At 47.3% G+C, this 14,131-nt stretch overlaps 1 protein-coding gene across 4 annotated transcripts in view; it reads right to left on the bottom strand.

The window, feature by feature from the left end:
- Positions 1-1,355: 1,355 nt before the first annotated feature.
- Positions 1,356-14,131, bottom strand: part of MYO1H (myosin IH) — a 35,111-nt gene continuing 22,335 nt past the window's right edge. For all 4 annotated transcript variants that reach the window (XM_063143744.1, XM_063143745.1, XM_063143746.1 and 1 more), the window contains exons 21-32: positions 12,452-12,528; positions 11,671-11,739; positions 9,127-9,211; positions 8,699-8,858; positions 7,570-7,653; positions 6,274-6,367; positions 5,881-5,936; positions 5,588-5,723; positions 5,268-5,338; positions 4,018-4,115; positions 3,597-3,696; positions 1,356-2,027 (exon numbers count right to left, since the gene is read on the bottom strand). In XM_063143744.1, the coding sequence (XP_062999814.1) occupies positions 2,004-2,027; positions 3,597-3,696; positions 4,018-4,115; positions 5,268-5,338; positions 5,588-5,723; positions 5,881-5,936; positions 6,274-6,367; positions 7,570-7,653; positions 8,699-8,858; positions 9,127-9,211; positions 11,671-11,739; positions 12,452-12,528 (1,054 nt within the window). In that variant the 3' untranslated portion in view covers positions 1,356-2,003. The remainder of the gene's footprint in view (positions 2,028-3,596; positions 3,697-4,017; positions 4,116-5,267; positions 5,339-5,587; positions 5,724-5,880; positions 5,937-6,273; positions 6,368-7,569; positions 7,654-8,698; positions 8,859-9,126; positions 9,212-11,670; positions 11,740-12,451; positions 12,529-14,131) is intronic.

Genomic DNA, 14,131 nt, shown 5'->3' with positions numbered 1-14,131 from the left:
AATGCCTTCTTGTCCTCTGTCAAATTCCTGAAAGTTTCCCCCCCCCCCCATCCACCCACCAAATAAGGTGTGTGTAGGAAGCTGCAGTCATGTGTACATCCTGGTCTGAGGCCGCCCTCTCAAATTAAATGCACAGGAAGTTTAGAAATTACCTTTGCACAAAGCTTTAGCCGAGGGAACGCTCCGCCCTGCTCACCCTATTCCAGCGCGGCTTCGGGGCGGTTTGTCGTCCCGCCATCCTGGCTCTGCCCCTTAAGCCGCGAGCACTTTAAGAGCAGCCCTTTTCGGTTTTTCTGGTCTGTCGGTAGCTTTTAGGCAACAGCGAAACTCTTCCCCGCCCTGCTGTGGCTGCCTCGTTCCAGATGTGCAAGGCAAGCCTGCTGTGTACAATTGGCTCCCCGTGTCTCTCCAGCTGGGTTCTTATGTCTATCTATGTGTTATGTATTTTACACAGATGTGAAAATATGCAAAATAAATCAGAAACGTTTCCTATGGTCCAACTCGTATCGCTTCCTTCCTTCAATCACGGGCAAACAGCTCACTCTTTTAGCACAAACGCTTTCTCAAAGGAAAGTTGGAGCAAAAACTTGGTTTTCGCTGGGGGCAGGGGAGATATAGACACGCTTGTGTGCAACTGGCGAACAGACGTTCACACACGTTTGTCTCCCCTTGGTGAAGGCAGTCATTAAGGCGAAGCAGCCCACCCAGTGGAGGCAAGACAAAACTGGTCATCTAATCTACAGATGCTAGAAACGCGAAACCAGCTTTCTCAGGTGGTCTGGAAAACCCTCCCTCGTGCGGTTCGGGAGGCGGAAAATGTAGTAACTTTTAAACACCTCCTAAAAACATACCTTTTAAAACAAGCCTTCCCTAGACTGTGATTTATTCTGGTTTTATGTGACTGTAAAGGTTTTTTAATCTGGATTTTACGGTTTGAGTTGTAAACTGCCCAGAGAGCTTAGGCTGTTGGGCAGTATAAATATGTAATAAATAAATAAATAACAAGAAGAAGAAGAAATAAAACTTCTACTGAGACACCCCTGTATGTTGCAGAGGGTGGTGGGTTACGTTCAGGGGGTGCAAACTCAGTGCACCCTCAATAGAATGCAGTCACCACATACCACCTCGCCACTGTGGAACCCCAGTTAAGATCTCAAGGCACCCCAGAACCACTGCTTTTTGGGGGGGGGAGATTGTGTGGTCTTTAGCTACAACTACTTTGAGCAACCTTGGACTACAACTCCCATCATTCCCAGCCAGTGGAATGGCAATTCAATACATCTAGAGGCTACCAGGTTGGGCAACACTGAAGTGGGGACTTAAGACAGGCCAGCAACCTTGTTGGAGAAAGGAGACATTTTAAAGCCAGTTTTCCCTTCATCCTTTTAATTTTTCAACACATCACATGACGCTAGTACAGAGAGGAAGGCGGAGGCACGATTTCAGGAGTGGCATCTTTGCCCGCCGCTGTGCAGGAGCTGGCCCCAAAAGCGGGAATCTCAGCTTCCACTTCAAAACAGCAGCTGGGCAAAATTGAGGACGGCTGTGACTTACGCTACCGTCAGGGACAGCTGGGTGGCCTCTGTTAAAAGATTGCCCAGAATATTTGGGAAGGAAATCTGCGAGATCTCTCAGCATGGAGCACGACGCCTTTGTCAACTTCGTTTCAGAGGCAAGTTACGACAGAAATACAGCCCTAATTTAACATCAGTTGTTGGGGTGTTTATAGACAGTAACGGGGTCTACTATTAACAGCTAAACCGTTTGTGTCTTTGTGGTATTGCTTTTTTTAAAAAAAACAAAAACAGGACAGACTTAAAATGCAGGTCATGAGCTCACTGCAACAAGTCGTATGGCATCAGGGTGCCTCCTCGTAAAGATCCGAATTCTGGTTGATCGACAGATGCGGCTTCTCTTCTCCGTACAGGTCGCGAGTGGGTCGGGTCACTTTCTTTTCCAAGCAGGTCTGGTAAAGAGGCATATCGAGAACTCGTTTGTTTCCATCAAGATTTTATTTGGGTTGATACCTTTTGGATTTAAACATAGAAAGGTTATTTCTTATTATTATTATTATTATTATTAATTAACAATACACTAATACAATACTACAATAATCACAACAACACAGAAACAAAAAGAAAAAACATAATACATAAATTGAATAACCTTATAACATTTCTAATTTAATACTTTTACATCATTGCATAACATAAAGTGCACCCACCCCCCACCCCGGGATCTATTCCTGTTTCCAAAATCTCATTGATTCTTCTGGAGGTGGTTTTCCACTCCCCTTAGATAATACATATTCTAGGAACTGATTCCAAATTCCCTCAAAATCATTCATTTTTGTTATCCCTCTTCTTACTTTTATATTACATGTCAATTTATCATTTATAGCAATATCCCAAATCTCTTTATACCAGTCCTCAACATTATAATCTCCTTGCACCTTCCAGTTCCTAGATATGATCAACCTTGCTGCTGTCAGCAAATTCGTTATCAATTCAGAAAGGTTATTTCTAAGGGGGGCTGTTTAATTATAAACTGTCTAGCCCAACTCTCGTCACAAAATGATCCCAGAGTGGGGCGCAGTATTTATTCTTTGTTATTGGTTTCCTGCCTTTCTGAAAGCAACCAAGGTTGACAACCGTTCAAAAAACAAGAACTACCAACCAAGACAAATGTAGAAAAGCATTAAAAACAACTGTGAATCCATAACAATTTAAAAAGCCAAGTTAAAAAGATGCATCTTGACCTCCTTCCTGAATGCAGAGCGAACAATTCACAACACAACCAGTGTGGTGTAGTGGCTAAAGTGTTGGACTGGGAGTCGGGAGATCCGGGTTCTAGTCCCCACTCAGCCATGGAAGTTCACTGGGTGACTTGGGGCCAGTCACAGACTCTCAGCCCAGCCTACCTCACAGGGTTGTGGTTGTGAGGATAAAATGGAGAGGAGGAGGAGGATTATGTATGCCGCCTTGGGTTCCTTGGAGGAAAAAGGGCGGGATATAAATGCAATAATAAATTTTTAAAAATCAAACCAATAAAACTGCACAGCAACTGGTCAGTATCAAACATTATGCATCAATTACTTTGTTGTAATATTTGGGGGCCACCCATCTAATCAAGAGGCCGGTTAAAGAATTATTGTTTTCGCGTGGTTTTGAAAGCTGAGCAATGTTGGTGCCACTCTAACCCCCATAACTGGTGTGCCGCCACCAAGAAGGGCCCTTTAACGAATTCTGGAAAATACTTTTCTTCACCAAGTCCCCTTCTCATTTAGGAGCCCTTAGCCAAAAGGAAGGGCATCCCCACCAAAAGACCAAGGTGAGTAAGTGGCAGCTTAAGATAGATGGCTTTTATTGAAGTGTACATTCATGGCGGATAGCAATGACTTACGGGGTTTTCTTCCCCCTCCATTGAATGGCTTTAATGGTAAACGACCTGCAACATTTAAACTCAGTACAAGAAAGGAGTTCTTTCCAGCAAAGACATTCCTGAACTGTAGCTTCCCTTCAGCGTCTGTCTTGTGCTGCTAGAAAAAGGGCAATTTCCCCCTCTATCCGTGGCCATCACATGTTCCTGGGACTTACCACGGTCAGCTCTCCGGTTTTGGCTTTGTAGATCTGAGACTCGTGGCCAGTGGTGAAAACCATGGTTCCTTCTTTCCCCGAACTGATTTGGAACTGGAGGCTATGGAACAAGACAAAACACACCCAAAGGTGACACCAGGTGTGCAGTCAGGCCCGGGATCGAATCCAACCAGCATGGGGTCCTAACCTGGCCCTCTGGAGTTCCCCCAGCCCTGATCACAGAACATTTGGTAGTTTCTTGGGTTTTGTGCAGTTCCCCCGCCCCCATCCCAAAAGGTTGATTGTTTAATTAATTAATTAAAACTGTAACAGCCCAGTGTAGGCTGGTGGCTCTGAGGTCAGTGGGGTGTTGAATCCGCTCCCAAGTTTCAGTAAGAACCAGTCAGAACTCTAAAGGAGCTCTCCAAGGTGAGGGACTCACCTTCCCTCAACCACCTTGACTTCTTCCTGTTTGTTGGCCAGCATGCAGAGTTTTGTGATGGTCTCGAAAAAGTGCTCACACTGTAGAATTGCATCTCCCTGGAAGCAAGAAAGGAGGCCAGGTCATTTTGGATAACGTTCTCAGGCCAGAGGGAGAAAGGATGGGCCTGTTTCTGCGTGTGCTCTGAGTTCAGGGAGATGCCCTCTTTTTGTTTTTTGAACAGCTGCCTCTGAAATTCCCAGCGTTATCTTTCAGTAGGAAGAGACTAATAATGTTAAAGGGATAGCCACCTGGAAACCAAACAATCTTGCTAAAGATGCCTATACTTTTCTGAATGTATTTTCTGTCATCTTTACAATGCTCCTATAAGGTAGGATAGCACGATTATCCCAAAATTGCAGCCAGGCAGATGAGAGTGTCGTGGCTTGCTTAAGGCCACGGACTGAATTTCTGGCTACTGTGAGATTCGAACTCGCCACTCACTACTTCACACCATCCTTTGACCTGGACGGCACTGCACCCCTAATGCTTGGTATGGAAGCTCTAGTTGTCAACAGTGGTGAGTGCACTCTATGCATCCTCAGAAGCACTCTGTTGCCATATCACAATATTCTAAGGACAGGCCATAGAACGGTTTACAAACCTGGCGTATAAATTGGCATTTAAAACAGGACTGGAACATTTAGTTGATTCATCCATTTAAAAATCTTTCATTTGTTAAAAGGATGAACCCAATGAATCGTGGGAGTTTTAGTCCAACGCATCTGGAGGGCACCATGTTGGGGAAGGTGGATCTAGAAACCAAGGAAGATTGCTCTTTTTTTGGGGGGGGGGTGTTCCAGAACCTTAATGTTTATTCCTGTGCCAACGTTATGGGGCTTAAATCAATGAAGAGATTAAAAGTAATGTGATTGATCAATGAAGAGTTTCTTAGTTGGGCAACAACTCCCCCAACTTCAAAGTGAACCCACAAGAAATACAATTCCAGAAAACTCTCTGCAAAGGTCAGGTTGTTGTTGGGTGGTGGCATTTCTCTCTCACACCTGATCTACACCAAGCAGGATATGACACTTTGAAAATGGTTTGAAAACTTTATATGGAGTGTGTCCTGGGCCCCAACAGTTGTCACTATTGTTATAAACTGGTTTAAAGCAATAGTGTAGATTTTGCCTCTCTCTCTCTCTCTCTCTCTCTCACACACACACACACACACACACACACTCGTACAAGGTGAAGTGTAATTCTGTTACCTTCTCTTGCTTACTGTCTTCTGAAACGTGGATGACTAAGATACTGTCACTCAGAGTGCTGGCAGAAATGCCTTGGAGGAAGAACGGAAAATAAAAGGTGCTTACTAGAATGACAGTAAGTATTCCTGTATTTCAGCCACCATGAGCTCAGACATAGTTTCACGTTTCTGGGTTTTTTTAAAAATCTTTTTTTATTCTAAGTTTCAACAAACCTGACGGCCAGGACTGGCTTATAATTATTTTGCGCCTCTGTAGGAGCCCTTTTTCCATCAGAGGGGCAAGAAAATAAATAAGAGCCGACTGCCGATGGCGAAGGTTACCTTTGATCATCGCGTAATCAATCTTCTGCTTGATCTTGGCCGTGTCCACCACGTAAGCTGTCACGCGTGTCAAAACAAGCAGCCGCTCTCTGGGTTTGAAGCCGTTCCGGTCAAACTTCACCACCGGTGTTACGTACTGCAAACCACCACAGGAGGAATTTTAGCAGCCGAGAAGGAAGCTTTCAGCTTTAAGAAAGCACCGTTCCAGGCGAGCGGAGGCAGCGCGGGGCCGACAGAGCAATTTTGAGCCCCGGTGGATCTCGCCTTCGCAACCCCCCGCCTTGACTCCTTACCTTCACCTTCTCGTGGCGGATCATCTGCAGGATTTTGGGACTGAGGTCACTCTCATCTAGGGAAGAGGCAAGAAGGTTAGTCACAGCTCCCTCCGGAAAGGAGGGGAGACACCAAGACACGTACCCAAGAGATCGGAGGAATCTGACCTTACAGGATTTCTCCGGCACGCTAGAAAATATTTATTCATTCACAATATTTCGACGCTGCCCTTGGCTTCAGCAGAGCTTCTAGGGAATGATTTTCTCTCTGGTCACCACCCGCCTTCTGGTGGGGGGACCTGGAGGAGACCCTAAAGATGGCTCGAATCCATGGGCTTAGACCTCAACAGGAGGGGCCTTCTTGAATATTGATGTCAAATATTGGTCCTGTCCTGCCGTTGATCGATTACTCACTTCTCCTGGTGTCCACAAATGGTTCGTTCAAGCTCTCCGCGTAGCCGGCCTTCTTCCCACGGAAGAGGTCACTGGCAACCATCTTTTGCTGCATCTGTTTCACAGGAAAATGAGAGATTATGCCCTCTCGAGAGGAAAAAGGTTATTTATTACATTTCTATGCCACCCAAATAGCCAAAGCTTCAGCGTGACGCATGACGTTGAAGTTATCATTTTGAGGCAGGAAGAACAGCCCCACGTACGCAGCAGGTGGCAGAAAGTGGAGGCTGGTGCCTACGATGTCAAGTGGGGCAGTGAATCCACTCCAGGCTTCAGACAGAACCAGTCAAAACTATCAAAGCAGAGGACCTTGGATATCTCCTTTAGAGTTCTGACTGGTTTTGGCTGAACCTGGAGCAGATTCACCGCACCACTGACATCAGAGCCACCAGCCACCACTGGCAGAACCCACAGGTGCTGTCTCTCTGACGCACCTTTGTTAAAGGGGTACAGCTCAGGAGTTCAGGATACAAACAGATGAATGCTCATTTCCAAGACAGAGAGCTTAAGGTGTCCTTAGGATGCTCCCAGATAGAGGGCTCCCAGTGCTACCCAGGAGAAGGCCTTGTGCAATTCATGCTGTCATCTCCTCCTTATCAGCTTTTTTCAAGCTAAGGAAAAGACAGAAGCAGCATTGGGAAAACGTGGGAGGGTTACAAATGGAAGACATCGTCTTCTGGAGTCCCCCATGAAATTTCGTGAACAAGGCAGCGGGGAGCTTCGTCAGGGAGCTCCTTAGAAGAGGATTCTGCTATGTGAAGTCAGGGTCCGTCATGCGCTCTGGAGTCATTCCGTTTATCTCAAATGAGATAAGCTCCACCAGAGTTCAGTGGCTAAAGGAATACACAGCTTTAGCACGCCGGTGCTCCTTTCAGCAGCCTTCTCCAATCTCCAAATGTGTTGAACTACAATTCCCAGCTATGCTGGCTGGGGATTTTGGGAGGTGTAGTCCATCAGATCTGGAGGGTCCCAGGCTGGGGTAAGGCCTGGCTTTTACTGTGCAGGAAATCTTTCTTGGTTTTTTACTGTGAACTTAAACTGGGTTCAACTTTTATAGCTTTCGCCCAAGGCAACAGCAGTAGAGAACTTTGGCCCTTCTAAGAACTCCAATCCCCTGCACCTCTGAGCCTGTGCAGAGTGCATTTTCGGCAGTACCGCGTAGCACCAACAACCAGTCAACCATGCACAAGCAATTCAGAGGAACGACTTTCAAAGCCCTCTCCTCTGAAGGGCTAAGCTCCAGGGCCCAGGCGTTACCTGCGCTTTCTTCTCCGCTGGAATGCCACGGCAGTATTTCCGGACGAGGTTCCTCAGGCAAATCTTCTTCAGGAACTCCGACGTCTGTGTTGAGCAGGGGGAAAAGCCTGTCATTGACGCGGGAAGAGCCAGGGCTCAGAGGCAGAGCTCCTGCTTCATGCGCAGAAGGTCTCTCGCTTGATTCCCGGCAGCTCCAGTTAAAAGAACCTCCAAATTTATTTATTTTATTTATTTATTTAAGCATTTTTATGCCGCCATTCAGCCAAAAAGGGCTCTCATGGCGGCTTACAAAAGTATTTCTTGACAGTCCCTGCCCACAGGCTTACAATCTAAAAGATTGTAAAATTGGGCTGGGGGAGGATTTAGCCAGAGCAGGCTGCTGCCTGTCAGGGCAGAAGGCACAGGGCTAAACAGACCAGTGCCCTGATTCAGGACCACGTCAGCTTTAGAGGTTCATAAGACCTTTTGTTACCTGGCTGTAGCTGGTATCCTCTGCACGTCATTAGCTTCTCTCAGGGCTAAACTACATTTATTTATTTTTATTTATTTAAGGATTTTTATGCCGCCATACATGACTGTGTCCGCTCATGGAACGCTGACCTGGATCAGGGCCACTGCACACAGGTAAGGGAGGTTTAAGCTTCCCCACCCTGCTGCTCTCCCCAACCCCCAGTGGCTAAAAAAAAACCCCTCCATTGGTGCCAATGGAGATTATTTCACCTCTTTTTAGGCCCCAAGCGCAGGATGGGGGCAGGGGGAGTGGCTGAGTGGGAAATCCTAAACCTTCCCTAACAACATGTAATGGTCTCAATCCAGATTGGGGGCCGGTGCATTTACACCGAGGTAAGAAAAACCACCAGGGTGAGCTGCACGCTCCATATTTGACACCGTGTGCCGTTCAGCTCTCAGCTAACTTTAGAACAGTCAGGCAGAAGGTGGATCTAGTCTGATACTTCCCCCCGCCCCCCAGCACGGCCAACCAGACACCTCTGGAAGCTTCTCAGCAAGGCCCGGAGTCAGAGCTCCCCTGTCCCGTTGTTGCTCTGCCAACGGTCCTGCGTAGCTCAGCGCCTCGCCAGGTGGGGGTTCTGCAGAGACCCCTCCTCATGGAACAGGGGTTTCTTCTCACCTCTTCCATGACCTGTGGGGGCTTGAGCCAGCGCGGGTCCAAGACGGTCCTTGGAATGTGGTCCCTCAGCCTTAGGAGATAGTTGTACTGTGCGAGCCTCACAAAATCGATGTTCTCGGGGCAGAGGGGCTGCTTCCGGAGGATGAAACCTTTGATGTACCTACAGAAGGGGAAAGGGCCGCGGTCAGGGCCGGCTGATCCGGAATGCCGTAGGGCTGCGGCCAGAGCAGGGCCATTGCAAGGCGGACAGGTGTCCTGCTTTATGGAGGGCAGTCCTCTCTTTGAAGGCAGGTGGCTCTGATGTCAGTGGGGTAGTGAATTCACTCCGGGTTTCAGTTGGAGCCAGTCAGGACTTTAAAGGAATACCTTGGACAGCTCCTTTGGAGACTTTCCCACCCGGCCAGGGAGAAGGGCAGCCCGGGACTTACTTCCGGATCGTCTGGGCCGCCCACATCCTCTTCTTGGCATGCTTTCGCGCCAGGACCCCTCTCCAGCGGGCCTCCAATCTGATGGCTGCAAGACAGAGATACGGAAAGCCGTGGCTTGGATGTGGGGACCCTTTTGCTAAAGGGCAGGACGAGATGGAAGAGGCAAGGTGGGCGCTCCCCCCAGAAATAGGGGGCAACGGCTTAGTTAGCCACAGCCGCCACTTTCCTGTGAGCCTGGAGCAGGGGGGTGGGTTCAGCCCCAGGGCCGGATTCCTTTCCAAAGAAGCTCTCAGGTCCCATATTCCAATGGTGGGTGGGGCCACAGGAAAGGGGGAGGGGCCAAAGGGAGCAAGCATGGCCATCTGGGGAAACCACACAGGATGAGCTTCTGCATTCCTGGCCCAGAGTGTTATCCGGAGTGCTCATGGGCCTGCCGATAGCAAAACTATCCTTTCAAGCCTACAATAAAATTAGTAGAACATGCAGATTCAAATAGGATGGGGTGGCGAGTCTGATGCCCTCCAGATGTTATTGGACTCCAAATCCCATCGGCCAACATGGCCAACCATCAGAGATAATGGGAGGTGAAGTCCAGAAATGTTTGGAGGTGCCTCACCCCCTGAAGTGGAACGGGCTGCTTAATTGTATCACCAATAGAGAACCCTTTATTTCGACACAGTCTTCACCACGGAGCACCTCTCATGGATCTTTCTGTGGCCCCCAGAGGATTCTGGGAGACAGTCCAGCACCCATACCGAGACCATCCTAGAATGCACCCAACCTTCCCCTGCTGCTTCACATTGCAGGGTTGTTCCAGTGTCCCTGGAAGAATTGCCCACTTCTTGTAGGACATTCTGATTGAGGAGCTCTTGGATAAGCCTGCTCAAAACCCATAGAGATCCCAACATAGCCTGGCCTCAGCTATCTAGTTCTGGGTAACCTCCAGGTTAGACTACTGCAATGTGTTATATTTGGGGCCGCCCCCAGGAGACAGTTTGGAAACTGCAGCTAGTTCAGAATATGACTGCTTACTGCCTGGGACTGGGCATTATGAGCATATTACATTACTGCGTTGGCTCCTGGTCCATTTCTGGGCCCTGTTCAAGGCACTAGTTTGACCTTGACAGGATACTTGAAGGATTGCCTGTCTCCACATGTGCCTCCCTGTACTCTGAGATCACTAATATCAAAGGCCCTTCTCCAACTTCCCTCACCTTCTGAGGTGTGACAAGACCTTTTCAGTGGTGGCACCCTAACTTTGGAATGCACTCCCCAGAGACGCTCACCTGGCACTCAATCTTCTTTTCTTACCAGGCTTTTAAGCTTTTGGTCTATTTTATTTGGATGCTGCTTTTATAGAATTGCTATTTCTAGCTTACTTTCATATATTTATTTATTTTATTGCCATTTTAACATTTCATTCTAATACACGCTCATAATTTGGAGGATACATTCAGGGGATAAATCCAGATCCTAAATCAAGGACAATAAAGTTCTAGTTATGAGAGATAATAGGGCAGCAGAGGGCGCCAGTACCACAAGAAATGACTGTGGTACATTTTTTACTCAATTAAAATGAAGAGAAAACCTGGCCTGGTTTGGAAAACATAGCTCAGATGAACAGTGAAATTAATTTAAGAGAAAAAAAGCCCAAATACATTCTCCTAACTCTCATCTTCTTGCGGAAATGTTAATTCATATATTGTAATTTGAAGTGTGTGGGGTCTGTGTGTTTAACAGAATCTTGATAAAATAGTTAAGAGCAGAGACACCACACTGACAACAAAGGTCCGCATAGTTAAAGCAATGGTATTCCCCGTAGTAACCTATGGCTGCGAGAGCTGGACCATAAGGAAAGTTGAGCGAAGGAAGATAGATGCTTTTGAACTGTGGTGTTGGAGGAAAATTCTGAGAGTGCCTTGGACTGCAAGGAGATCCAACCAGTCCATACTCCAGGAAATAAAGCCAGACTGCTCACTTGAGGGAATGGTATTAAAGGCACAACTGAAGTACTTTGGCCACATAATGAAAAGACAGGACACCCTGGAGAAGAGGCTGATGCTAGGGAAAGTGGAAGGCAAAAGGAAGAGGGGCCGACCAAGGGCAAGATGGATGGATGATATTCTGGAGGTGACGGACTTGACCTTGGGGGAGCTAGGGGTGGCAACGGCCAACAGAAAGCTCTGGCGTGGGCTGGTCCATGAAGTCACGAAGAGTCAGAAATGACTGAACGAATAAACAACAAACATATTTATTTATTTATTGCATTTCTATATCGCCCAATAGCCGAAGCTCTCTGGGCGGGGACAACAGGGTGCAAAGTATAATGAGGCAGATTAATGGTCACTGTTTCCTTCAGGATTTATCAAGACGTAACATTTGAGTTTTTCGAAATGTGCACCAAGAAACTGAATGTTAGAAATCAAAATTTGAAACAAGACATTTTAGTTTTTAATTCCTCCCTTCCCCACCAAAAAACCAAAAATTAAATACAAACGAACACACAATTTTGCACAATGGTTGCACAACAGAAGTGATTCTTACCAGCTTGTTTCATCTTCTGGAACTCCCGCTTCCCTATACATCCTCTATATTTGGCTTGTATTCTGGAAACTGAAAGAAAAACAAACTTAAATTCCCCCCAACTCTTGCATTAGGTGAAAGTCCATGTTTAAAATCTCACTTGGAAGCAATTCAGGGCTAAACTCTGCTCTATGGTCAATACAGAGCCCGCGTCAAGGGGGTGGGGGCATGGTTGGGCATCTGCTGAGGACCCCCACCCCAGCAGGGGGCCACTGGCAAGAACCCCCTGGACTTGCTCCACTTCAGCATTGCAATCCGCTGATTCACCTGTCTCTCGCTCTGGCCCAGGCAACAGTGGTGATGGCCGTGAGGAGGAGGAGGAGCAGGAGCTGCCAGAGCCTACCTGTTCACTGGCTCTCCAGCCAGCAAACAGTAGCAATGATGAGGAAGAGGAGGAGGAGGAGGATCTGCTAGTGGGAATGGCAGTGAAAGAACAGACCCTCTGAAGGAGAGGGTCCATTGAAGGTATCTTCTTGTCCATGGGCCCTCAAAAAACCGGAGCAGCACTAGTTAAAAACATAGCATGAAGCTGATCCTCACCACTCCGTTTACCTTATTGTAAGCACACAGAGGCTGGATCCAAATTGGGGAAATCCATGTGTGGGTAAGCTTTCACACTCAGCCACTTCCCCAACTCCCATTCCTCCATACACACACACACACACACACACACACACTGCAGGGACTAAAAGGAGAACGAATTCCATTGACAACAACGATTAACAGCAGACGGAGTACGTACCCAGCCGGTGTTTTCTGTATTCATAGGCATCTTCAGTGGCAAACAGAGTCCTCGGGAAACGAATGAATAGTTTGGTCCTGAACAGGAGGGGGGGGGGAAATCTATGAAACAGGACACCCAATATGGTGAAATGCAAAGTACCAAATCTATACCATCATTTAATGGCTGATCAGTCCGGACGGTTTCAAGGGGAGAGGTGGAAGTGTGTGCATTTAACTATCCCACTGAAATCAGAGAGAATGAACTATGGCTCTATCATGTCTGTACTCTTTTTTTTTTAACTTGGAACTTTTTGTGCAATTTCTCTTTCCCCCACCCCAAATCACCCACCTTAAAGGCTCAGAGTGGCTTACCTACAAAACAAATCCAACATACTTCAAATCCTGTTCAATAAATAAATAGATACTGTAAAACTTCTCTACTTCTTAAGTTAAAGTCTGCACTAAATGTTTAAACATCTTTCAGATCTGTCTGGTGAAAAGGGGCTAGAAAGGGAAGCGATCCGGCTTTTGTGATTGTCTGAGCACCAGGCACAGATCACACATTAGTGCTGCAAGGAATCTTTTGAAAGTGGGGGTAAACAGGAGTTCTGGTTGTCCTGCAGCTGGAGGGCCAAGCATGTCATGGTAAATGCTACAATGCAGGCGCTCATTATGACAATCCAAATAGCCCCGCCACCAAGAGAGGCCAAAAATGCAGGTAGTGGCATTGATCCATTTCAACAAACTGGTACTAGCAGCTTTCACCTCCACCAAGATCGGGGGGGGGGGGGATCTACACTACTGCTTTAAAGCGCTTTATAACAGTTTTGACAACTGTTGGGGCCCAGGACACACTGCATATAGTTTTCAAAACGTTTTCAAAGTGCTTTAACGCGCTTTAAAAGCAGTAGTGTAGATCCCCCCCCCCAGGTCGTAATTGTCCATTCAAGCCTGCCCAGAATACTTTACATTGCAGCAAGGGAGATTGTATTGTTGCTGGGACATCCATTTCTCCCCAGCTACCGTGTGGGTTGCGCTAAGCTCAGAGGGAATAGAGAATTCTCAGAGGTTGGCAGATGACCTCAGTGTCCGTGCTGATCAAAAAGTCCCGGCGCTTTAACCGGGTGAGCCCTGCCTCCAGTACAACACCATTGAGGTACACACAGAGCGTCTGAATAAACTGTTTCCAAGCATGGACACTGTTGTGTCTCTCAAACCACCCGTACTTTCGATGATAAGCAAATGTCGATGCTTGCTAAGTAATCCACAAAGTTTTTATTAAACAACAAATGTCTCTTCTACCCGAATAAAGGCTACCTCTTACAAACGACCCCTGAGGCAACACTATGCAAACTAAGCAAGACAATTGTCCGTTCAAGAAGAGAAAGAAGTTACTTCTCAAATACCCTTAACTTCAAACCGCCTGGTCCGGCGGTCGGTTCTGGCATAATCTCTCCGACTTTCTCACGGCTTCTTTTTGTGCCATGCGTTTCAGCTTCCGGCGGATTCTAGCATCAGTTAGTGTTACGGAACGCTTGCCACCGGAAGCACCCTCACTCTCCCCTGAGTGTGTAGGATTTGGCCTTGAGGAGATAAGCTCTGGAGAGGGCTGACTCCCAGCTGGGGAATCGCCCGTGAGAGCTTTCTCCCCCACTGGTACAGGCTGGCTGGTGTCTGGCGCCGCCTCCTCTATTTCCGA

The sequence above is a fragment of the Elgaria multicarinata genome, chromosome 18 (assembly GCF_023053635.1).
Source record: "Elgaria multicarinata webbii isolate HBS135686 ecotype San Diego chromosome 18, rElgMul1.1.pri, whole genome shotgun sequence".
NCBI lineage: Eukaryota > Metazoa > Chordata > Lepidosauria > Squamata > Anguidae > Elgaria > Elgaria multicarinata.
Note: the sequence above shows the minus strand (reverse complement) of the source record. Positions and strands in the feature narration are given on the sequence as shown.